Source organism: Rhinoderma darwinii, chromosome 4 (genome assembly GCF_050947455.1).
Source record: "Rhinoderma darwinii isolate aRhiDar2 chromosome 4, aRhiDar2.hap1, whole genome shotgun sequence".
Lineage (NCBI taxonomy): Eukaryota > Metazoa > Chordata > Amphibia > Anura > Rhinodermatidae > Rhinoderma > Rhinoderma darwinii.
The window spans coordinates 380,649,312-380,674,638 of NC_134690.1; the positions used below are offsets into that span (position 1 = coordinate 380,649,312).

Below are 25,327 nucleotides of genomic sequence, written 5' to 3' on the forward strand. Positions count from 1 at the left end.
CAGTGGTGTCATCACGTGTTAGCTGCCTACAGCTTTATAATAGAGGTGTTACCTTTCATTGTAATCCTGTCTATGATGATAATGAGAAAACTGCTTACCCTGCTCCTCAGTGTATACAGCACTAGCTGGAAATCAATAATTTCTACAGGATTGAGAAGTACCTATACCTATCCATATAGTCCGATTAGTCCTGCTGCAGGTCATTCACATCCCTTGGCATACAAAACAGATTAAAGAGATACTAACTTTATAGTAGCAACCAATATGTCCTCCTCTATAGTTATTCAGTTTTTTTTCTATTATATATCGCAATTCAAAGACGGAAAGTTAAAAAAATGTCCTTCCTGCTGATTGCGCCCAAGTGTTAGCGCATCCACATCTTTCTTATTATTAGCTCAACAATTCATTATGTTTGTATTGCTACGATTTCATCTTTACATATTTTTTTATTTCACTATTTTTTATTCATTATTTATTTATTTATGAATTGTTTGGCCCCATGCACACAATCGTGCTTTTGCGGCCGCAATTCCCCCGAAAATCCACGGTAGAATTGCGACCCCATTCATTGCTATGGGGCCATGCACACGACCGTAGTTTACATCAACTCGTAGAAAGTCTGAGATATAGGTGCCCTTTTATATGACTGTGTCTAAGGCCTCATTTACACGAGCGTAATATACGCGCGTGCTTTTCACGCGTGTCGTACGCACCTATATTACTCCATCGGGGCATGCAGACAGTCCGTGAGTTTTGCTCAGCGTGAGTGCGCTGAAAAAAACTCACGATATGTTCTATAAATCTGCGTTTTTCGCGCATCACGCACCCATTGAAGTCAATGGGTGCGTGAAAACCACGAAGGTCGCACGGAAGCACTTCCGTGCGAACTGCGTGATTCGCGCAAGAGCTGTCAAACTGAATGTAAACAGAAAAGCACCACGTGCTTTTCTGTTTACAAACATCCGAACGGAGTGTCTTACAGATGACCGAACCGAACTTTACCGGGTTCGGCCGAACTCGTTTTGACCGAACCCGGCAGGAGACAGTCACTGTGCAGGGTGCTGAAAGAGTTAAACTGGTTCAGCACCCTGGACAGTGACTTCCGATTCCAATATACGTGAACGTGTCAAAAAAAAAAAAGTTCTGACTTACCGATAACTCCCGGCTTCTTCCTCCAGTCTGACCTCCCGGGATGACAATTCGGTCCAAGTGACAGCTGCAGCCAATCACAAGCCAAGCACAGGCTGCAGCGGTCACATGGACTGCCGCGTCATCCAGGGAGGTGGGGCCAGATGTCAAGAGAGGCGCGTCACCAAGGACGCGTCACCAAGGACGCGTCACCAAGGCAACGGCCGGGAAGTTCTCGGTAAGTACGAACCTCTTTTTTTTTAAACAGGTTACTCGATATGGTGATCGGAATGCACTGTCGAGGGTGCTGAAAGAGTTACTGCCGATCAGTTAACTCTTTCAGCACCATGGACAGTGACTGACGTCGGATAGCCTCATCTCTATGATGGCGGCTGCGCGAAAATCACGCAGCCGCGCATCATACACGGATGACACACGGAGCTGTCAAGTGCCTTTTGCGCACGCAAAACGCTGCGTTCTTTGCGCGCGCAAAACGCACACGCTCGTGTAAATGAGGCCTAAGCCTGGGTACAATATTATTTTTACGTGTTGATTTTTTATTTTGGAATGACAACTTTTTTTATGTCTGTACAGAAAATGGCCGATATTTTGTATTTTTCATGTGTTAAAAAGAGTTAAGAACTGGATTAATAAACCCGTAGAGATTCATGAAATAAATCCTCATAAGTACTATTCCGCAGAATGAGGGGAAAAAATATAAATATCTTTGTTAAAGCAATTTTATCCTTTTTCTCAATAAATATTTCTCTAATGATGAAACATTTTTAAATGAATTTAATTTCCAATAAATGATAACTAATAAACGTAATGGCAGCCGTGTGTTCTGCTGTCTAATCATTTAATCTCTCCTTTTTTTTGCTTGAATCTAATAATGTAATCCTTTTTTTTTTCCTGCTGTCTCTAATAGAAAGCCCAATCTGTCACTAGTGATTTTGGGCAGCGAGATATTCTGCGCTTTTGTTTTAAAAAACGATATGAATATGTTCATAAAAAGGATAATTGTAACATGTATGTCACAAAAAATAATCCTAATAAACCAGTAAATGAGGTCTCAGTAACCAGCAGCCCAGGATAATAGATGGGAAATCCCGCAGACATGCCGCAAAGTTTCTCTACGGAAAGAGAAATTGTAAATTTTTGAGAACCAACCAATTACCAATATGAGCCCCATCCCCTTCTGGTACAGATTTGGTCACCACAAATCCATCCGTGGTTAAGGGGCATGGGGCCATCTTGAGTTTGTCCTCACCTTTACATAAGCCCTTGGCTAAATGAAATGTAATGAAAATGACATATTGTTTAAATCAAACGTTGAACATGTATTATTTTGGACATTTGCTGGTGATGTCTTTAATACTCCATGTCACTATCTATATTAAAAAAATCTTTAAAAGGGTTGTCCAGTCTTAAGAAATTGATGGCCTATCTTCAGGAAAGGCTATCAACACCTGATCGGTAGGGGTCCGACTCCCGGCACCCCCACCGATCAGTTGTTTTGAAGAGTCCGTGGCCCTTGTACGAGCTCTGCTTTTTCTCCATTTAAACCTGCTTGTACTGTGAATGGCCGACACACTTGCAGCGGCAGTTCACAGTATTAGAACCTCCTCCCATTGAAGGGAATAGGAGATGGCTGTAATACTGTGAACCGCCGCTACAAGTGTATTGGCGAATTACAGTATGAACAGGTAAGGAAGAATGGGGAAACAGCACGGCGTCCCCTTCAAAGCAGAAGATCAGTGGCGTTGCCAGATGTCAGATCCCTTTAGAACGAGTAAGCCCCATTAAATATTGCAGTTTTCACTCTGGTCACTGTGCCCTCCCTAAGGGCATGGCCACACGTGGCGGAATTCTTCCGCAACTGTCCGCATCAATGCCGCACAGAATCTGCGTTGCAGATTCTGTTGCGGATCTGCCCAAAATGTGCAGTAAATTAATGCGGACTGGCCATTGCGTATTGAGGCTTAAAGTACTTCCCTTCTCTCTATCAGTGCAGGATAGAGAGAAGGGCCAGCACTTTCCCTAGTGAAAGTAAACTAATTTCATACTTACCGGCCGTTGTCTTGGTGACGCGTCCCTCTTTCGGCATCCAGCCCGACCTCCCTGGATGACGCGGCAGTCCATCTGACCGCTGCAGCCTGTGATTGGCCTGTGATTGGCTGCAGCCGTCACTTAGACTGAAACGTCATCCTGGGAGGCCGGACTGGAGGAAGAAGTAGGGAGTTCTCGGTAAGTATGAACTTCTATTTTTTTTACAGGTTGATGTATATTGTGATCGGAAGTCACTGTCCAGGGTGCTGAAACAGTTACTGCCGATCGCTTAACTCTTTCAGCACCCTGGACAGTGACTATTTACTGACGTCGCCTAGCAACGCTCCCGTAATTATGGGTGCACACACGTAGTCACCCGTAATTATGGGCGCACACACGTAGTCACCCGTAATTACGGGAGCCCCATTGACTTCCTCAGTCTGGCTGTAGACCTAGAAATACATAGGTCCAGCCAGAATGAAGAAATGTCAAGTTAAAAAACCAATACGCTCCGCAGCACACATAACATCTACATTACATATGCGGACTTCATTGCGGAACTTAGAATCTCCATTGAAGTCAATGGAGAAATTCTGCAATGAGTCCGCAAACAGTCCGCCACACCTCCGCAACAACCATTGTATGCTGCGGACACCAAATTCCACACCGCAGCCTATGCTCCGCAGCGGAATTGTCCGCAACGTGCAAACGAACCCAACCACAAAGCTGTGGAAGGCAATGGAGAAACGGGTCCGCTGCGGATTTCCGCTGCGGAGTGTCCGCAGCGGAATTCCAGAGCAATTCCGCTACGTGTGGCCATGCCCTAAAGGCTAACACTCACTGTTCTGTAGAGATAATTTTTCATATTGTGCTACATCACCTGTGGGCAGGCTCAGCAGTCATCTCATTATCATCAGCGGGTAGGATTACAATGAAAGAGGTGTAATACCTCTATTATGAAGCCGGAGGCAGGACACACCATTGACAATAGATGATGGGGATGGCTCAGCTCCTCTCCCCTCCCCTTCCCTGCCCAGTAATCTCTGCACAGGTAACAGAGCATGCCCACAACACCCTTCCATATAAGTTATTTTTTTCTAATTATTTTAAATCCAAGGGGCAGCTGTAAATCACATCTCTGCAGCAACTCAGGAAAGATGGCTGCCGCCAAAATATTGTAAAGAAAGTAAAATAAAAGATATATAATCAGAAAATAACAGTTAAAAAAAAAAGAAAATCTGAGTTTCAGAAAATACTTTTTAATTAGTAAAGAAATAAGCTGATACATTCCCTTTTGATTATTGACAAGCGAGAACGCTGTGAATATATCTCATAAATATTTCATAACAGAAAATTAATATGATTTTCGTGTCTATGGAAAATGTCAAACATGAAGCAATAATGTACTTTCTTTTCTACAGGATAATTGGTTTATGCAAATGAAACACGTATGCTAAATATATAGGGTACAGAAGACATGCATGGACATGAATAGTAGCAGTTTAGTTCCCGATTCTCACAGTAGATATACAAAAATCAAACACTTGTTCATGAGAATCATTTGCACTTTGTCACATTGGGTTCGTGGACCCACTGGGCCGAACCGCCTTGACGGTATGGCAGCTGGCCAACAGGACGCAGGTCACAGTCTATAGTTCGTATAGTGTACCTGTGGCAGCTCGGACAGTAGCAATGACAGGCTCGGCTGGGGCGTAGGCAGCAGGCAGATGTCAGGCGTGGTGTAGCAGGACAGGCGTAGCATACAACACAGCACTTGACCAGGTAGCACGGGCTACACGATACAGGTGCAGGAACGGGGAACTGGAAAACACTAGGAGACCATTTGCTTAGACAAACTTAGGGTACGACAACAACGCTCAGGCATGGGAGGAAGGGGTTGAGCCCTTCTTATAGTCCAGGGTGATCATGGGCTAATTTTACATTAACTTCAGTTGCGAGCGCTGGCCCTTTAAGAGCGGGCACAGGTGTGCACACGCACACTACGGGACCCAGCCGAGGTAAGCGGAAGTGAGCACTGGCGTCTCCTGAGGAGGAGACTGGGGCCAGCGCTCGCAGACCCATGGCTGCGGCCGTCAGGAGGTAAGTGAGCCTGACGGCCCGCGGTCATGGACATGACACACGTAATGTTACTGTTTCCTTATCTGGCCCGATTCACATCACGTTTTTGACCTACGCCTAGCGCGCACATCAGGGATACATCCGATATACATGTTAACTGTGTCCATAGGTCCCCATTAGTCCAACAGAGGCAAAATGAGTGTCCTTTTGACCTCCGTCAGGCTGGTATACGTTATTGCACCTGTTTTTTTATTTTTTGAGGTATAGAATAGCATAGTAGACTGCACTATTCCATACATCATGATCCTGTAAAAAGTTTTTTTTTTTAACATTGGAGCCTGTGTGCCACTGTAAAACGTATACATCAATAGCTTTTTATGGCCTATAGGTTAAACGAATGCCATAATAGTCTATGGGGGATGGATGTCACTGTTAGGGTATGTTCACACGCACTATTTACGGACGTAATTCTGGCGTTTTACTGCTTGAAAGCGTCGGCAAACATCTGCCCATTCATTTGAATGGGTTTTACGATGTTCTGTGCAGATGGTCATTTTTTCTACGCGCCGCTGTCAAAAGACGGCGCGTAAAAAGGATGTCCGCGTCAAAGAAGTACCTGTCACTTCTTGGGACGTAATTGGAGCCGTTTTCCATTGACTCCATAGAAAAACAGCTCCAATTACGTCCGTAATGGACGCTGCAAAAAACGCCTGCACTTGACTTTACGTCTGAAATTCAGGAGCTGTTTTCGCCTGAAAACAGCTCCGTAATTTCAGCCATAACGGACGTGCACGTGTGAACATACCCTTAGGCAAAGACTACGTTTAAAATATGGAGCATTTCCCGATGTATACACTAAACGTTGGGAAAAAACGTCATGTTCAAAACATATTATAAACCTCTCAAAAACTAATAGAAAGATATAAAAGTTGACAAGCAAAACTGGTGTCAATCACGGCCCAATATGAAAACAAATGGAATGGGAACCAAACTGAAATAAACGGAAACTGTAGGTTTCCATTTGCATCACCATTGATTTCAATGGTGATGGATCTGGTTCAAATGGTTTGTTTGTCCCCGTTGTGTAAGGGTTCCGTCGTTTTGACGGAATCAATACCGTAGTCAACTGCACTATTTGTTCTGTCAAGACGGCGGAACCCTTCACAACGGGGACAAACAGAAACCATTTGCACCGGATCCGTCACCATTAAAATCAATGGTGGTGCAAACGCAAACCTATGGTTTCCGTTTGTTTAATTTTGGATTCCATTCATGGGTTCCCCTGATGGAAAGCTCCGTTGGAACCCATGAACGGAGTCGCGATGCAGATGTGAACGAAGCCTTAGGCCAGAATTCTGGTGGAACACCAATAATAGATGTGTCCCATTATGTCGTAAATCAGAGAACTTCAGTTGTGTAAAAGTTAAGATCCTTGATTTGGTCAAAGATCCACTACTTTATTATCCTCGTTGCCCATCTTATTCTCATCAATACTCTTTCTGTTTTGTTTTTTTTTAGGAATTCATTTTCACATTCATAAAGAGTAACCGAAAATACCATAGCCCATAATATCAAATACTGTACACAAACATAACCATATTATTATAAGCAGGGCTGGCCTGAGGTTGGATGGTGGTCGGTGCAGAATCTTCTATTGCCCACACTTTTATGGTGTACCATAGAGTGCCCAAATAATACAATGATATAGCATACCAATAATCATACCATATGATGCCCAAATAAAATTTCCGGCGCTGATTGTGTAGCAGTTGGTTATTACAGCATGGTCCAAGGAATAATTTTTATGGTGGTTCAAGTCATTACAATGGGTTGCCTTGGTTAGTTGTCCTCTTCCCACGATACCCTTGACACTGTTCCCATCGTGGGCAGTCTGTCCCTGGATGAGCCCTTCAGGTACGGCTTTATTTTTATGTTTTTGAATTTTTTTTTTATAAAGGAAGTGACGTTTTCCTGTACAATCTAGGATTACAATTTCGGCTCGTCGTTATAAGGCTTAAAAAGATCAGCATGAGAGCCTTTATGTCTAATAATAGTGTTCATAGAGTTCAGGAACACTAAGAGCTTTATACCATTCTTACCATCAAAGAGGATTTTGAATAAAGTAGTAAAAATTGGAGCTTCAATGCAATTTATGAAAGCATATACATATATATATATATATACAAAACTTATAACGTATACATATATAATGTATATATAACGTATGGGAGCATGTACATATACATATGTATGCACATACATATATATATATATATATATACACACACACACACACGTATATATTTGTATATATATATATTATAAAAATTTCATGAAATTGTATACATTTGCCATAAAAATATATTTTTGTTTTGAAAAAAATCATGTTAGTAAAAATTTCTTTCGAGTAGTTGAATTCACGGTTGTTTAATCACCAATAATCACATGATTCACTGTAAAAATGTTCTGGGAACGAAATATATAATTGTTAATGATATTGAAAGACGCCTGGGTATTATGAGCACCCCACATAACCACATTGATTTATTTCAATTTCACAAATAGTATAATATTTACTATGCTGGACCCTATACAACCTTAATGTTTGATTGGATCTTTCGTAGAGGCAAAATATATTCTGTTTATTTTTTAATCCTCCAATCCAAAACGTTTTTCTGTTCTTCCACATTTTTGGAATTTTTGATAAAAATAATAATATATATTTGTATTATAAAAATTGCCACGTGAGCAGTCAAGACAGTCGCTAACTATATTCAAGACTAAATGTAGACCATTATTTTAAAGATTAGAAAAAAAGGTTTGCTATTTTCCAGAAACAGGGCCACTCTTGTCTGTATTTGGTATTGCAGCTCAGCTCAAGTCAAGTGAATGGGTCAGAGCTGCAATACCAGACATAGCCTATGGACAAAAGTGGCGCTGCTTCTGGCAAAATAGCAGATCTTTTATTCCCTAATCTCAGACAACTCCTTTAATGACATTTTGGTGTTTTTTTTGTTTTTGTTTTTTTTTTGTTTTTATATTATTCAGTAAATTTTCTTTCTTTACACATCAAATATGATCTCTGGCCTTCCATGTTAGTTCTATATTATGTTTATGTTACTATAGCAATAGCAGGGAGTGGAGCTGTGCGGTGCTTTAGGAAGATGATTCCATGCAGAAAGTATTTGAAGAGCCGTATCAGATTAACACATTACACATCCACTCGGGAGATGCTGCTGTGGCGCTAATAGCTGTTACACTTAAAATGACACCATGGATACTTGTAAAACTTTATAAAAAATAATGTGAGGATTATTATTGTTAGAATTATACTATAAATTGCTTCCTCGTAGGTGGTAAGGGTTGGGGGCCTTGGGGTAAGAAAGAAATATGTAATTTTGTATGTACAATTTACTATTTTGTGCAAAAAAAAAATTGCTATAAATTGCATGGTAAACTCAATGTTTAAAGAAATAAACAGTATATACCCAGTTGTAATACACACAGTACATGCTTTATGGTATGCAAAATAAGGTCCCATTCATACAGTTTTCTGGCGCTGATTTTGACACGGAATCCGCATCGGAATCAGCGCCAAAAAACCGCCAAAACCTCCTGAAATCACACAAAATCAATGGGAGACATGAAATCAAACACATGCTCTTTCTTCCAGCGGTTCCATCTTTGATCTCCCATTGCAATCAATGGGAGGCAGAGAAAGCGTTTTTCGCAACATTTTTTGCCCGCGCCACTGAATGGCCGGGGCCGAAAACCACGGCAAGAAAGTGCAGGCAGGTCAAAATCTGCCTCAGAATTCTAGAGGAAATTTTAAGGCAGATTTTTCCTGCCTGCAAAATACTCTGTGTGAGTGTGAACAGGGCCTAAAGGTAAACTAGTCACATACCAGGGACAAAATACTTTGAAGTTAACCAATAGACTTGTTTTGCAACTTCCTAATAGATTTTTATTATTGGAATGTCCCTTCCATTGCCCTGTTGGGTAGACACACAAGACACACCTGAAGTGGGTTCAGAAAGAAAATAGAGTATAGTAATTTTTGTGTTTATTTATTAGATTTTTTTACTAGGCCTGAATAGGAGCTGTATATAATTGCAGGGTTCTTTGCTTACCTACGCCTGGCTCATACAGACAAGATACATACATAAATCTCCAACAAATAAATATAAGCATGTTTTGAGCATGTAGTTTAAGACTCGGTTCAAGACTCGGTTTCGGCTTCGCCAGACAAAGGCGGAAGTCGAAACGCGCGTCGGGGCAGGTCGCCATCTTTGAGACACAGCAACATGGGTCAGTAGTCCCCCATTCATCCTAGGTCTTTCTCCTTATTCTTTTGCACTCAGCACTTTACCTTTAATATATGGAGTCTGATGGAATAGTGGTAGGGGGGTTCTATTGGATTTCCTGTGGAGGCTGGTAACAGCGTAGTTCTCATATCTCTATAACCAGACACATAAAATGTTCAATATTCACTTTGCACTATGCACTTTTGTATTATATTAGATTTTATACCAACGTATATGTGGATATATGACTGATATTTGAACCCTCGTATAAGAACGGTCTTATGTTTGGCGGTCTTTTTCTGCCATCTGTGGAGATCCATTTTTTAAATAGTTCATGTACTGATTTTTTTGAATTTTTTAAATAAAATTTATGTTTTATCCTTTGACTTATAGACTCTGTGGTTTCTCTTTTTGGTACAATATATATAAGGAGTACAGTCGTGTTATGTGGGGTAGTGACTATGTAAAATGTTACATGTATGTACCCTGTGGATAGGTTCTATTATAATGGGATTGTTAGGTTTCCACCAGGGATCGGTGGAAAATAATTAACACAAATGTGAACAGAGCCTTAAGTGAACACAAATGTGAACAGAGCCTGAAGGTCCTTTTTCACAAGTCAATATGGGCCATGAAAATGAGAACACAAGGAAATGGCAACAGCGCACTGCGAACACCAATGTCACCTAAGCCACTAAATATAAATAAATATACATTACAGCTAAGTCTACTTACAATGGGGAGGTTCTTAGCGCATATTTTGATCAAATTGTGTGAGCCCACCTGCCACGACATGGCGACCCCTATTAGATGGGAACCTACACAGCACATACACCCAGAACTGGGACTAAACCTACATATTCTTGGGGATGGTAGGAACCAGCATTAAACTAATTAAAATAATCCAGGGCAGAATGGGAGGAGGGCAAGATCAAGAATGGAGGCAGTCCTACCATCCCCAAGAATATGCAGGTTTAGTCCCAGTTCCGGTTGTATGTGCAGCGATCGCTCGCATCTGCATAATGTCGGCAGCACATTTCCCTGTTTACACGGTGGATGTGCTGCCGACGACGATATTATTTGTTGCTGCACACAAGATGCGATCAGCCGATGAACGAGTGTTTCCCCGTTCATCGGCTGATCGTTGCCCTGTTTACACAGGTCAATGATCGGGAACGAGCCTTCATATTAACGCTCGTTTGCCTGATCATTGGCCTGTGTTAAAGGGCTTTTACTCATATTCATACAATTCTGGAGAATCCCTTTAAGTGGCCAGATCAGATCGGGAAAGTCTTTTGAAAAATAATCTGTAACATGGTACCAGTTACTGTATATTCAGTGTATAGCAGGTAAACCCTTTCCTTTTGGGTCTTTTTTTTTTATTTATTTTTTTACAGCTAATCAAAGCTGGTGGTAATTTACAAAATGCATTAACCCTTTAATCTTTATATGGGTGTTTTTGGGAAGATTCATGTTATAAATATATTATATATTGTATTGTATATTATGGATTTGTCCCTGAGTTTTGAGAACAGGGGATCAAGGGATCCTTTTTGACCTTATTAGAAAATGTGGTCTGTCCTTGAGATAGAACATAATCCGTTTATATTTTACATATTAAAATTTTGCAATGGTTTTGTTTTTTTCCGGTCTTCCATATCTTTTATATTTTTGAACCAAAAATATTTGTACATGGCAGTAGTGGGAAATTTCCAATGACCGATTGTAAAACTAAAGCATTTTGTTCATTAGTCCGTAGTATGTCTTTCTGGTTTACAGAATGCATTGGCGGACCATACTTTCCATGGAGCCTGACAGAATAGAGACAAACTGATGGCTAAAAAAACATTTTGGCATACATTCAATATTTTAGAAATAAGTTTCAGCACATCCATTTGTCAGTTCTTTAAAAAAATAAAAATATTTGTCAAGAAACCCCAAACTTTTTTATTCTTGTATTTCTTCCTCTTCTGGACTTGAATTGGCTGAAACCTGAGCCCTCGTGCTTTCTAGGGCAGCTGTAGCCTTTGCTGCGTCTTCAGAATAGATGGGGTCTAAAAGCAATCTATTATTAACAATTAAAATAAGCACGTTTTCTTCGGAGGATTAAGAGTAGTAGCATTAAGAGTAACATTAAAAAAACAAATCTAGTCGGCTTAATATAAGACGTTCTGTATACCGAGTCTACTGATAATGAGAATGGTTAACTTGTTTTTAGCTGATAAAATGTAAGGACATGTGAGAGCTTGTAGGGTTTCCCGCTATTTCTCTTTGTAGGAAGTGTTTGCATTACAAACATAGTCATCATTGTAAGGAAGTAAGGCACTGCACTAAAATATATATAATAACAGCCAAGCTTAATAATTGATCATTTATCCTTCATTTCATTGTGTACATTACAAAATTTCATTTTCAGCATTACAATACATTAGACTAAAGGCCCTTTTACACCGGCCGACAATAGGCCGGTGCAGCGAGCGCCGATCAACGAGACATTGAGGTCGGCGATCACTTGCTCCTGTCACCCGGAGCTATGGTTTGGGACGAGCGGTAGCTACACCGATCGCTCGTCCCCATCCATTATTATCATGTCGACAGCGCGTCTCCCTGTTTACACCGGGAGATCTGCTGCCGACAACGATACTATTTTCGTTTTTTAAAATGATACGACCAGCAGATGATCGAGCTCGTTCATCTGCTGATCATTTCCCTGTTTACACAGGGCAATTATCGGCAACAAGCATTATATGAACGCTCGTCTTCACGATAATCGCCCAGTGTAAAAGGGCCTCAAGGCAGAGGCAGACATACCATTGGCGCAATATGTACAGCTGCACAGGGGCCCAGAAGGTAAGGGGCCCGCTGTCACCTTATAGTCACCTTCTTTTGTCTGTTAGTTTGAATGTAAATGCCTGAGATGATGAATTTTATGGCTAACAATTACTGATGGATTGTTAGAGAGATATAAGGGGGTGATCTAGGATGAGATTTTGGAGAGCAAGGGGCCCATATACTGTTCTAACACAGTGGCCCTCATCTGTCTGTGTCCACTACTGGACTAAGGCTCATCTCTGTAAGGATGCACAGGCTGCACTTGTGAAGTTCTGTATGGTGAAATATTTGTGATCTAATGAGTTCCATATGGTGTTCCATATGGGTACAGTATGAGTTCCTTGTACTTCCATATGACGTCCATATGGTGTTCCATATGGGTACAGTATGAGTTCCTTGTACTTTCGATGAGTTCCATATGGTAGTATGTATGGGGACTTTATGAGTTCATTGTCCTTATGTATGTGTTCTGTATGGGGTGATGTATGGGTACTGTTTGAGTTCCTTGTATTTACATATGAGTTCTTAATGGTGTTACGTACGGGTACCATATAAGTTCCTTGTAGTTCCATATGGGTACTTTATGGGTTCCAAAGTGTTTTCTGCTTCAGAACCGGTCCTCCTTGCTTGTAGTTTAGGGGAGAAAAATGATACTCGTACAGAGACTGTTACACAGATGCTATTTTTCAGTGTCCATTGACTTCTATAGGAAAAAAAATATCAATGTCTATATGTTTTCATGGGACACTTCGTTAATCCAGGATACTAGACGTTCAACCCTTCCTATGAATGATGAATTTTCTAGTCTTTCTTTACGTCTTCTAGACCAGTATTTCTTAACATTCCTAAGCCAAGTACCAACTACTCAAGGGTATGATTATTCATTGTTCAAGTACCCCCTAGACTGAGACATGGCATGTGCCCACTGGGGTAGATGTACCACCGGTTAAGAAACCATGTTCTAGACAACCAATCTGTGGAACGTGTTAGGTAGCCATAGATGATCTGATGATATAGATAAGATCTGACCAATTTAACTCTTATATGTCAATATTTTTTTAGCTGGGGATTGGTATCACGTACATGTGAATGAGAACATGGTCTTAGTTTTCCATTTATAAATTATTTGTATTAATCAGTTTAGTTTTCTGGAAGATCTGATGGTTTGGTTGTCTTCTGATGTGTGTTGGTTCAGTGCACAAATTTGGCTGCCTCAGTTGTATCTTCAACAGATTGTCCTAAGAGCATCCACACAACAGTTTTCTCTCAATTTGTTCATCCATCTAGTCACCAGTAATTTTGAAACAAGAATATTAACACTAAAAAATGACACTGCTCCATCTGGTTATAGTAACCCTCAAAGCATGGTTATCCAGAAATCCCATCGAGACCTATGGGTGATGTGACATTCTTGCGCCTCATGCACACTACCGTGTGCACCGTCCGAGTCCCGTCAGTGATCCGAGGTAACATATGACATGTTCTATCTTTCCCCGGATCGGAGACTCGGATAATTTTTAACGGACCCGATTCACCCGCTAAAGTGAATGAATCCGTGAAGACTATCGGGTGCCACTCGGATGCCGTCAAAAACAGCCCTGTAACACCTTGTACCGCTGCGGTTCTTCAGAACCAAACCTTGACGACAATACAGCCCTATAATGATCTAAATAGGTGATCTAGGCTTGGGTCATGCTTGTAACCAAGGTCAATCTTGTTCTAGTTTTATAGGTGTGCTGATTAACCTTAGATTATATGTTATTGATTGACCACAAGCAGTCATGTGTTTATTTTATTGCTATACTTTGAAAGACTTTTTGTCATCTAATTCTAGAAATTGTCAAGTATTTTCCATAAATATATCAAACTAAATGTACTCTTTCTCATTTGCAGATTGACTTGGAACCAGAAGGAAAGGTATATGTGGTGATAGATCTCTCCGGCTCTTCAGGGGAAGGTAAGTGCGTGCTCAGTATAGTTAGTAAATTTCCAGAAAAGATTAAAATTGTTGTGCAGAGCTGAATCAGTCCTCCTACTAAAATGCTCATAATCCCTAGTTATTCTGGACCACTTTTGGTGGAGTTTAGATTCTATGAACTATAACAAAAATGTATATTATATTCATGTTTTGGACAAAGTAGGCTACCTTCTGATCCGCCCAACTCTAGATGCCTGAGCATTGCTACAAGGCAAACATGAACTCCACTTATATTTAAGAGAGATGTCACTGAGAAATACCTGAAATGATTTCATGACAGAGAAGGATAGCCTATCGTCTTGAGTTTTGGATTGTAGGAGAACATGCTCATTAGGAGGGGTGTCTAATGCCCTTTTTAACTGTAAGCCGGCTTCTCTAAGCCCTGCCTGGACAGGCATGGACAGAGCAGCTTTCCCTTCTCGCTTATAGGGTGGTTCCTGAGTAGACATCCGTATGCCCTAATAAGATATATGGACAGGGATTATCTTCATCAGACAATACCTTTAGCTGATTCTATCACACACTACCATTGGTGGTATGAATACAGTGCACTGAGGTATATCTGTAATTTTTTTTACATAATGGTTTCATTGTGCTATGTAACCTTAAGGCCTATATCTGCTTTTGCAACCATTTTTATGGCTCGAATTTATTAAAAAATAAATAAATGAAGAAAATTTGCAACTAGTATTAATTTTAAAAAAAATACACAACCTATTGGTACATTCAGGATAAATCTTGCCACAATAATTATAATATCCACCATATATCATTTAGTGGTAAGAACATATCTATAACCAAGTATTACTTGGTGCATTGAGCAGCAATAATCTATATATCGCCTACAAAAAGGAGGTACAATTAACACACGGAATATGAAGAAATGCAAAAAATACTTTAAAGTGTAGCTAAACGTTTGACAAACTTCTGACAGGTCATAGTGACATGTCAGAAGTTTGGATTGGTGGGGGTTTGCAGGTAAGGCGATGTAGCTACTTACCTGCAAACGCTGATTCTGCTGCAGAATCATCTGTAGCCTCTGGTGCCGATGTGGCCGACACGATGCAGGACCTGGGGCAGGAAGTGACGTCACAGCGTGATCTCTCGAGAACACGCTGTGTGTCTGCACTGCCAGAAGCTGGGCGTTCTGAAGAGAAGTGGATGATACTTCTCGTCAGAACGCCCAGCTAGTAAAAGTAGTAAAAACGCCCCGATGTACGCACCTAATACACGCCCACTTGTACTTTTACTGTAAACACGCCCACTTGGACTTTTGCAAGCCTCATTTGCATAAATACAAAAATGGTCATAACTTGGCCAAAAATGCTCGTTTTTTAAAAATAAAAACGTTACTGTAATCTACATTGCAGCGCCGATCTGCTGCAATAGCAGATAGGGGTTGCAAAATCTGGTGACAGAGCCTCTTTAAGCACTAACTTTTATAAAACCAATCACTTTAAAAATCCTATAAGACAAACCGCTCCTGATTTTCGCAGTTTTTTTTATTCAAAGTTGCTTTTTTTACGGCCGTTTTTGGAGCTGTTTCTTCTATAGAGTCAATGAAAAACGGCTCCAAAAACGGCTCAAGATGTAACACGCACTTCTTTTTCACGGCCATCGGAACAGAATGCCGTTTTTCCCATTGAAATCAATGGGCAGATGTTTGGGGGTATTCTGCTTACAATTTTTTGGTCGTTTTTCGGCCGCTTACGGGCCAAAAAACGTCTGAAAAAAAAGCTGTGTGAACATACCCTTATTCAAAAAGTATATGACTCCTGAAATTTTGTATTGACTTGTACTGACTAATTTTCCTTCCAAACTCTTTGGTTCTAAAATAAAGTGAAAAGGACACGGCGCCACATAGTGCATATCAGATTGTAATCTGAAAGAGCAAAATTGGTAAAATTGCTCACTTTGATGGTTGCAGATACTGGCAGGTATTTGCAATATAGTGGAAGCTGCTGCCAATCCCAAACACAAACACCCTAAGGAGTTGACTTAAGTAGAAAATGCATAAAAGCAAAAAAAGAGGGAATACGTAGGCGCTGCTTGGTTCTAAATTAACAATTTGGTTTATTTGAGTAAAAGCAAGGTATAAGACAGATGCTACGCGTTTCAACACCGGACTGGCGTCTTCATCAGGCAGGTGAAACATACAGAGAACATGAATGTATATATACAGTATGCCTCTGTATATATACATTCATGTTCTCTGTATGTTTCACCTGCCTGATGAAGACGCCAGTCCAGGGTTGAAATGCGTAGCATCTGTCTTATACCTTGCTTTTACTCAAATAAACCAAATTGTTCATTTAAAACTATTTGGTTGTATTATGAGAACATGGTTAGTAAAAACAGTTAAAAAACACTAAAAGCCTGATTTAAATAATGTATTTTTATGATGACACATTCCCCTTAAGACGCATGAAGGAAGACCTATGTTCTGACTTCATAAGGCTGAAAAGTTTTAAGGGAAAGAAGGGGGCCGCTGGGATCTTGTCCTTGTTCTTCAGTTGCTAATTATTTCTGAGGTATTTGTTTTGGCGATTCCTTGCAGTTTCTGGTTTGGATGTGAGTGGTGCACCACATAATTACTAAAGCAATTGTTATGTAACGTGGTTGATTCACAGCCTCCATCTGCTGTAGAAATGTTTGTGCCAGCGCCTTGGCTTTCCTACACGGGTGTACTTTGCACGTCTATGGTGTGATTTTTATACCCCTGTTTATTACTGTGCAAAGTTGTTAACAAATAGTTAATAGTAATCTGCGCTCGCATGAACGGGTCTCGTTTTCCTAACTTTGACAGCTAGTGTTTATGGACATTTGCTTCGTTGCCCATTTTAGCAGCTTCATGTCACGATGCTGAATAATTCCGGATGACAGTGCTAAATCCCTCCGTGGTTTCGTAGATGCTGTTTTAGAAACGCACTACCCAAAATTCCAGATTTGGTTCTTCAAAGTTATTATTAGGAGAGATTTGTAACTGTAAGAAGCCAGATGACACTATTGGGCTACATTAATACATTGCGGATATTGATGCGGATCTTATATTTTGATGTGGAAACCGGCGTGGATTATATGCTGAAGATTTTTTTGCATTTTTTATAATCTTGTCTGATACAATTCTGAGACGGAAGAGTAAGATAAATTGATATACTGCAGATTTTAGACTTTGCACCGCAGGTCAATTTTCGGCCAGGAAAATGCAGCAATTTGTAGATGAGATTACTTGCCGTTACTGTATTATGGTGTGGATTTGCAGCAGGAAAATCTGCACATAATACGCATGGTGTGCATGTGGCCTTGCTCAGATTTTCTACCCTTTAACCCATAATATTCCAAATAAAATCTCTTCTTTTGATAGAGCGGATTCACTTGTTAATAAATTTGAGTACTAGCTAAGGGTCAGAAGATGAAGATGCTGGCTTTAATCCTGCCTGATGTTGGGTGCTTCCTGTTATTAATAACCTCTAACATCAAAGACACATTTATAATATCATAATAATATTGATCTTTGTGTATATAACGCCAACATTTTCCACAGTGTGCTGCAATTGGGGAACTAACAAATAAGTAAAATGACAAATAATCAAAACAAATGAACAAACAATGAGAAAAAAGGAGAGAGGTCCCTGCCCATAAGAACTGAGAATCTACAGGAGAGAGGTCCCTACCCATAAGAGCTGACAATCTACAGGAGGGAGGTCCCTGCCCATAAGAGCTGACAAGCTACAGGAGAGAGGTCCCTACCCATAAGAGCTGACAATCTAGAGGGGATAGGTCCCTGCCCATAAGAACAGATAATCTACAGGAGAGAGGTCCCTGCCCATAAGAGCTGACAATCTACAGGAGAGAGGTCCCTGCCCATAAGAACTGACAATCTACGAGAGAGAGGTCCCTGCCCGTAAGAGCTGACAATCTACAGGAGAGAGGTCCCTGCCCGTAAGAGCTGACAATCTACAGGGGAGAGGTCTCTACCCATAAGAGCTGACAATCTACAAGAGAGAGGTCCCTGCCCAGAAGAGATGACAATCTACAGGGGAGAGGTCCCTGCCCAGAAGAGATGACAATCTACAGGAGAGAGGTCCCTGCCCAGAAGAGCTGACAATCTACAGGAGAGAGGTCCCTGCCCGTAAGAGCTGACAATCTACAGGAGAGAGGTCCCTGCCCAGAAGAGCTGACAATCTACAGGGGAGAGGTCTCTACCCATAAGAGCTGACAATCTACAAGAGAGAGGTCCCTGCCCGTAAGAGCTGACAATCTACAGGGGAGAGGTCTCTACCCATAAGAGCTGACAATCTACAGGAGAGGGGTCTCTACCCATAAGAGCTGACAATCTACAGGGGAGAGGTCCCTGCCCATAAGAGCTGACAATCTACAGGAGAGAGGTCTCTACCCATAAGAGCTGACAATCTACAGGAGAGGGGTCTCTACCCATAAGAGCTGACAATCTACAGGAGAGAGGTCCCTGCCCATAAGAGCTGACAATCTACAGGAGAGCGGTCCCTGCCCATAAGAGCTGACAATCTACAGGAGAGGTCTCTACCCATAAGAGCTGACAATCTACAGGAGAGAGGTCCCTGCCCAGAAGAGATGACAATCTACAGGAGAGGGGTCTCTACCCATAAGAGCTGACAATCTACAGGGGAGAGGTCCCTGCCCATAAGAGCTGACAATCTACAGGAGAGGGGTCCCTGCCCATAAGAGCTGACAATCTACAGGAGAGAGGTCTCTACCCATAAGAGCTGACAATCTACAGGAGAGGGGTCTCTACCCATAAGAGCTGACAATCTACAGGAGAGAGGTCCCTGCCCATAAGAGCTGACAATCTACAGGAGAGCGGTCCCTGCCCATAAAAGCTGACAATCTACAGGAGAGAGATCCCTGTCCATAAGAGCTGACAATCTACAGGAGAGCGGTCCCTGCCCATAAGAGCTGACAATCTACAGGAGAGAGATCCCTGTCCATAAGAGCTGACAATCTACAGGAGAGCGGTCCCTGCCTATAAGAGCTGACAATCTACAGGAGAGAGGTCCCTGCCTATAAGAGCTGACAATCTACAGGGGAGAGGTCCCTGGCCATAAGAGCTGACAGTCTACAGGAGAGAGGTCCCTGCCCATAAGAACTGACACTCTACAGGAGAGGTCCCTGCCCAGAAGAGCTGACAATCTACAGGAGAGAGGTCCCTGCTCATAAGAGCTGACAATCTACAGGAGAGAGGTCTCTACCCATAAGAGCTGACAATCTACAGGAGAGAGGTCCCTGCACATAAGAGCTGACAATCTACAGGAGAGAGGTCCCTGCCCAGTGAGGGGACAGTCCGAGTGCACATTTGCAAAGCACCTCCTTAGGCCTCATGCACACGAGTGTGAATCACGTCCGTGTGACGGCCGGTTAAAACAACGGCCATCACACGGATTCATGCATTTCAATGGGGCCGTTCACACGACCGCTGATGCAACGGATCACGTGAACGCTCCATTGAAACATAGGACATGTTCTATTTTACTGCGTGTCATGCATCCCTCCATAGACTATAGTCTGTGGGGGATCCGTGACAACGCGTCCCGCACGGGTCCACCTCGGACGTGGCAAACGGCTCGTGTGAAGGATCCTTAGGCCTCATGCACACTTCAGTTTTTTCCTTCAGGGTGCTATCCGTTTTTGGTATACTAAGTATACCAAAGCATTATATATGCGATCGGCACATCGCATAGTGAAGTCCCTGGTGGGACTAAAAAAAAAATGTCATTCAGTTAAATAAAGTTTGTGGAAAAAAAAATGACAGTCAAAATCAAATAAAACTACTTTTTTTTACCCAAAAAGTGGTTTTATTCAGTAAAAGTGTCAAAACAAATCACACATACACATATATGGTATCCCCGCGATCGTAACAACTTGACCAATAAAATGAACACATTAATTAAACCGCCGGATGAACGGCGTCCAAAAAAAACAACGGCAAAATTCTCTCTTTTCTCCCATTCCCCCCATAAAAAATAAAATAAAAGTTAATCTATAAGTCCTATGTACCCCAAAATATTACTAATGAAAACGACACATTGGCCCGCAAAAATCAAGCCCAAATACGGCCACATCGACGGAAAAATAAAAAAATTACGGCTCTTGGAACGCGGCGATGCAAAAACAAGTAATTTTTTTCTAAAAGGCTTTTTATTGTGCAAACGTAGGAAAACATATAAAACCTTTACATATTTGGTATCCCCGTAATCGTGCCGACCCATAGAATAAAGTGAACATGTTATTTACGCTGCTTAGTAAACGGCGTAAATTTACAACGTGAAAATCAATGCTGGAATAGCTGCTTCTTTTCAATTCTCTCCTAAAATAAAGTTAATAAAAGTTAATCAATATATTGTAAGCATCTAAAAATGGTACAATTACAAAATACAACTCGTCCCGCAAAAAACAAGCCCTTATACGGCTATGTCGACGGAATAAAAAAAAAGTTACGACTCTTGGAATGCGACCGTGAGAAAACAAAAAATAATCCTTGGTCATTAACGTGCAAAATGGCCCGGTCATTAAGGGGTTAAGGAGCAATCAAAATAATTGCAGTTGCTTTACATTAATTCACCCATTGACAGGTCTCTTCTAAATAATGCAGGAGCACAAGAAACAGACATCTCCCCACTTATCTCTTCTGGGGCAGGCTCCAACATGGACGCCACTTTTTAATTCCTCCTAGGCGTCTCCAACTACTCACACGGTAACCTCCTTGTTCCCCCACAGTCCCTCTCTTGTAGGGAGGACCTCTATCCTGCAGCTCCTTGCCAGGCTCAGGCACTGGGAGGCCATACTCTCTCCCTCCCAAGCTGCAGCAGTTCTCCCTCACTTCCCTGTGTGCTACACACACTCCTCCGTTTCCTGCCAGGCAGCTCTATCTCTATGTCACTCATACTGCAGTGACCCCTAGTGGCTGCACATGACATGGCAGGCATGCAACAGATAACACATAGGTGTAAACATCACCTCGCACAGGGGGGAACACAGAACGCAGGTACCAACAAACATGGAGACTGCACTGGACAGACAGTTCAATTTAAAGGGGCAGCATCACCCCCTTACATACTTCTCAATGCACCCAGTTAGAACAAACAAGACATGGCACCAGTAGATTTTGGCATCTGGCAAGAGCTGATTGATGTTCTGAACTGCAAAACCACCTATTAAGGCAGAGATCTGGGAGTGGAGGATATATCACAACATAGCTGGACAGATTCGCCATTCAGGAGTCTGGAAAAGCTGTGTGCGAGAACACTATATGAGATGTTCTGCTTATGTTTTGATTTAGAATTTTATATATATAAATATATATATATACACATATATTTCAGGTATATAATATGTATCTGCACTGTTCACTCTCCCACATAACATACAAGCACTATAGGGATATAGAAGTGAGATCATGCTATCACACAGCTGTATTACTGAAGAACCTGCAGGACAGACTCCACTGTACATAAGTGTTCTCCTGATAGGGATGATATTTATTCTACAGTAATATTGAGAGTCATCAATGCGGCTCTCTGTCTCACTACTGTAATATGTGAATATGGCCTAAAGAAGCACTCCAGACAGAGCTCAGTGGGGGTCCCCATTTTGGGGATCCTGTACTATGCTCTGCCTGGATCACTGACTTCTATACAGTTATCTGTGTTACCATTTATAACCTGTAACTGCGGAGATTCCCAGGAGGGATACTGTAGGAAAGAGCGAGACAGGAACAATTGCTCAGCAAATATTTTATTTTTGGTGAAGATCCACAATAAAGAAGATGTGTGACTGTTATATAATATTATTAATGGCCATGTCCTCATTGCGCCCACGTGCTATTCCACCATCAGTGTCCAGTGTAAGTTTCATTGCTAGTTGACATTATTAACCACTGGACAGAGCTCTATACAGACATTTGTGGACAGCGGGTTCATAGATTGCTGGTTGTAACATGTATTAGGGCCTCAGCTACAAGCGGTGCCAAACTAAGAGTTTATGATATAGCGGTACTGATATTATAGTTGTAATTATCAATTATCATGATCAAATCAGATTATCTACCAATATAATAGTGACATCCCGCAGATTTTCCACCTGCCCTGCTACCTACAGCTTCTAGCAGCAACCTGGCTCAGTGGGTAAATGCACCAGCTGCAAATAAATAATGCAGACTTATGGACGACACTGCAGTGTGTCCCCCAACATCTGGCCCTATTAATAAAAATTCCAAATATTAGACGTGTGTGTGTGTGTGTGTGTATATATATATATATGCTCTGTACTATGACAACGATCTCTTGACAGATAGTAGAGAAATCACTGGCATGACGGGGGCTGGCATTTGTACAAGAGATGGATGGTTCACATTTTAGTATTAGCGTTTGGTTATTATACTATACAATATATTACGCTCTTTTCTGCACAAAGGTAAATTTATTAGTCACGAAAAATAGTCCAGAGGGGGAGGGGCTTCTTTTCTCTAGATGTTAATGATAGATATAGTCTGATGGAGAAAGGCTGCGGCAGGTGCATCTCACACAGGGGCAGCAGCGTGCAGATCCAGTGACTACTCCTTAGTTATATCCTCCATGACATCTGGAAGTCTCCGGCTGTGATGGGAGGTCCAGTGTGTGGCTTCAAAGCTTCTGAGAGACCTGTGGATAGAGGATCAGGTTACATGGAGCCGACAGGTACAGTAGCATTTACACAGAATGTCATATATTCTATTATAAATATTTATTCAATTGGGTAATTCTGGCATTGCACTGCAAAGAAAATATTAATGCCCCCCCTTCGTATTGCAAGAGCGAGGGGGTTGCAATGAAGAGTGACATGTGGCCATCTGTGCAAAGAAAAAGGGGATCCGGCCAACCTTGTTTTTGAGATTGGTGGGGCTCTCAGTGGTCACCAATAACACTTTAATGGCATGTCTAGTTGTCATCCCATAGTTGTATATCAGTAGAAAACCCTCTTGAAGGGGTTGTACAAGAATCTAAAATTATGATCTATCCACAGAATAGGTGATCATTTCCTTATGGTTAGGGCCCCACCGCTGGGACCTCCACTGATCGTTAGAACGGGGAACCTGAATCTTCCGCTCTATTCAATATCCTCCTCATTGCGGTTGAGCAGTGAGGAGGATATTGATTAGAGTGGCGGTCGAGCTTGCGTTCTGCTGCTCCATTCAAAGTCTATGGGAATGGTGGAAACAGCTGAGATAAAGAATCAATAAATAATGTGTGCAGAAAAGAAAATAAGACATGAATAGACTTTGGGCAAAGTAACCAACATGGGTTTTTCCAAAAAATACAACTGCAACTACTACTGTATATGAATGTATGTAAGACAAAGTAACGAGACATAAATCCTTCCCAATTCCACGTACCTTGCCAGTGGGATCTGCCGGTAATACCAGGGCTGTTCTTGGATTATGACTCAGGACACTGTAGGTTGGGTCTCTTCTCCACATGTTCATTTGTCCAACAAGCAATTTTGACTTTTTGTTTGTTCTTGAAGTTGTTTTTTAAATAAGTAACTAGTAATAGTTCTCCTCCATGCAATGTTTTCATTGGTTACAAAAAGTTTAGTTGGAACATTTTTTTAGCAGGATCTTTATGGCTGTTAGGTTTTTAGGTGGCACATACCTTGCCAGCATTGCGCCCAGCCTAGGGTGTGGAGCTAGACTGCTCAGGATTTGCCTGCCATACATCCTGGCTTCGGGGCAGCGGTCCTGTAAAGATTTGACTACAGCCGGTATTGCCCTATCTGTGATCCCTTTTCTACCAGACAGAAAGAAGTCTGGGCCCTTTCTGTCCACCAAACCTACCAGATGCTTGACTGTGGTGGATCTGACTTTGCTGTTGTTGTGGCAGAGTCCTCCCTCTATTAGGGCTGTCAGAGCGCGACCTGGGCTGACATTTTCCACCATTTGTGTCAGAGCGCTGTCCACTGCTTCACGGATAAAGGTGTTGGATTCCCCGGCCTTGTGTAGCAACACCCGGACAGTTTGCTGGAGGTCGCAGTCCATGTTCACCTGCAATATTGTGAACATCATGTCCAGGCACTTGATCGCTGCGAGGGACACTGCGGATCTCAGGTTGGTCACTTCCTTCATTACTGCTGTCCTCAGGTCTTGTATTATTAGAACAGCAGCTTCAGGATGGACCGATATCAAGGATGAGATGGTGTCAATGCCTCGAATCTTTTTCTCCCAGTCCCCGTTTTCCAGCAGGATTAAGGCGTCAGCAACGGTCATCTTGGACTGGGACATCTTCTTTAGTGGTTTATTGTGCGTTGCTTTATGGCTTTGGACTGCATGATGACTTGATGATGGTCCTATAGATGGTAATACAGATGTCTTCTTCCTCTCAGGTGCAGGAGGCTGGTTCCTTTGATGTAAATGGGAATTGTTATACTGCACCGTACTCACAGGCGTTATTTTTGGTAAAGGTTTTGATGGATACACCTGGAGAGAATTCCTCCCATTGTTCATATTCCTGAGTTCTTCCAAGGTCTTTTCCGCTGCTGCAATATACTTTTTATATCTTGGGCCAGTTTCCTTGGTGACCTCTTTTTCTGTGGCTTTTTTGGGCCTTTTAGGTGGTTCTGGGGTGTTAGGGATTTTCCAACCCAGATTTTTTCCACAGTCACCAGATGGCGGATGTTTGTCAGGGATTCTCAATTGAAGATTGCTGGTCAACCTGTCCAGCACTCTCTGAGCCACCACATCCCGGTAGTCAGCAAAGTTGTCACCTAGGCTGTACTTGTGATTCATGCCATAACAGATGGAGGAAATATCTGAGAGGTCAGAATCTGAGCTGGATGTTACCGAGCTACTACAGTCAAAGGAGTCTTCTGCCCACATCTTCCAAAAAATTATGTAAAACACTTGGTGCGCACACCAATATCACTGCTTCTCTCTGTAGGGAAAGTCCAG

The 25,327-nt window shown here is 41.8% G+C and overlaps 2 protein-coding genes across 2 annotated transcripts in view; one reads left to right on the forward strand and one right to left on the reverse strand.

The window, feature by feature from the left end:
- Positions 1–25,327, forward strand: part of PRKCE (protein kinase C epsilon) — a 340,355-nt gene that overhangs the window by 123,645 nt on the left and 191,383 nt on the right. Inside the window, exon 2 of the mRNA XM_075863215.1 lies at positions 14,286–14,349. Coding sequence (XP_075719330.1) covers positions 14,286–14,349 — 64 coding nt within the window. The remainder of the gene's footprint in view (positions 1–14,285; positions 14,350–25,327) is intronic.
- LOC142760193 (TOG array regulator of axonemal microtubules protein 1-like) lies at positions 22,805–25,317 on the reverse strand. The gene is made up of 2 exons (XM_075863216.1): positions 23,777–25,317; positions 22,805–23,045 (listed from the first exon to the last, which is right to left on the reverse strand). The coding sequence occupies exon 1, from the start codon at positions 25,253–25,255 to the stop codon at positions 23,975–23,977; it is 1,281 nt and encodes a 426-aa protein (XP_075719331.1). The 5' UTR covers positions 25,256–25,317; the 3' UTR covers positions 22,805–23,045; positions 23,777–23,974.

What these genes read in the sequence shown, in the direction of transcription:
- LOC142760193 (XM_075863216.1), bottom strand. Translation starts at nt 25,255, where the DNA reads ATGTGGGCAGAAGACTCCTTTGACTGTAGTAGCTCGGTAACATCCAGC.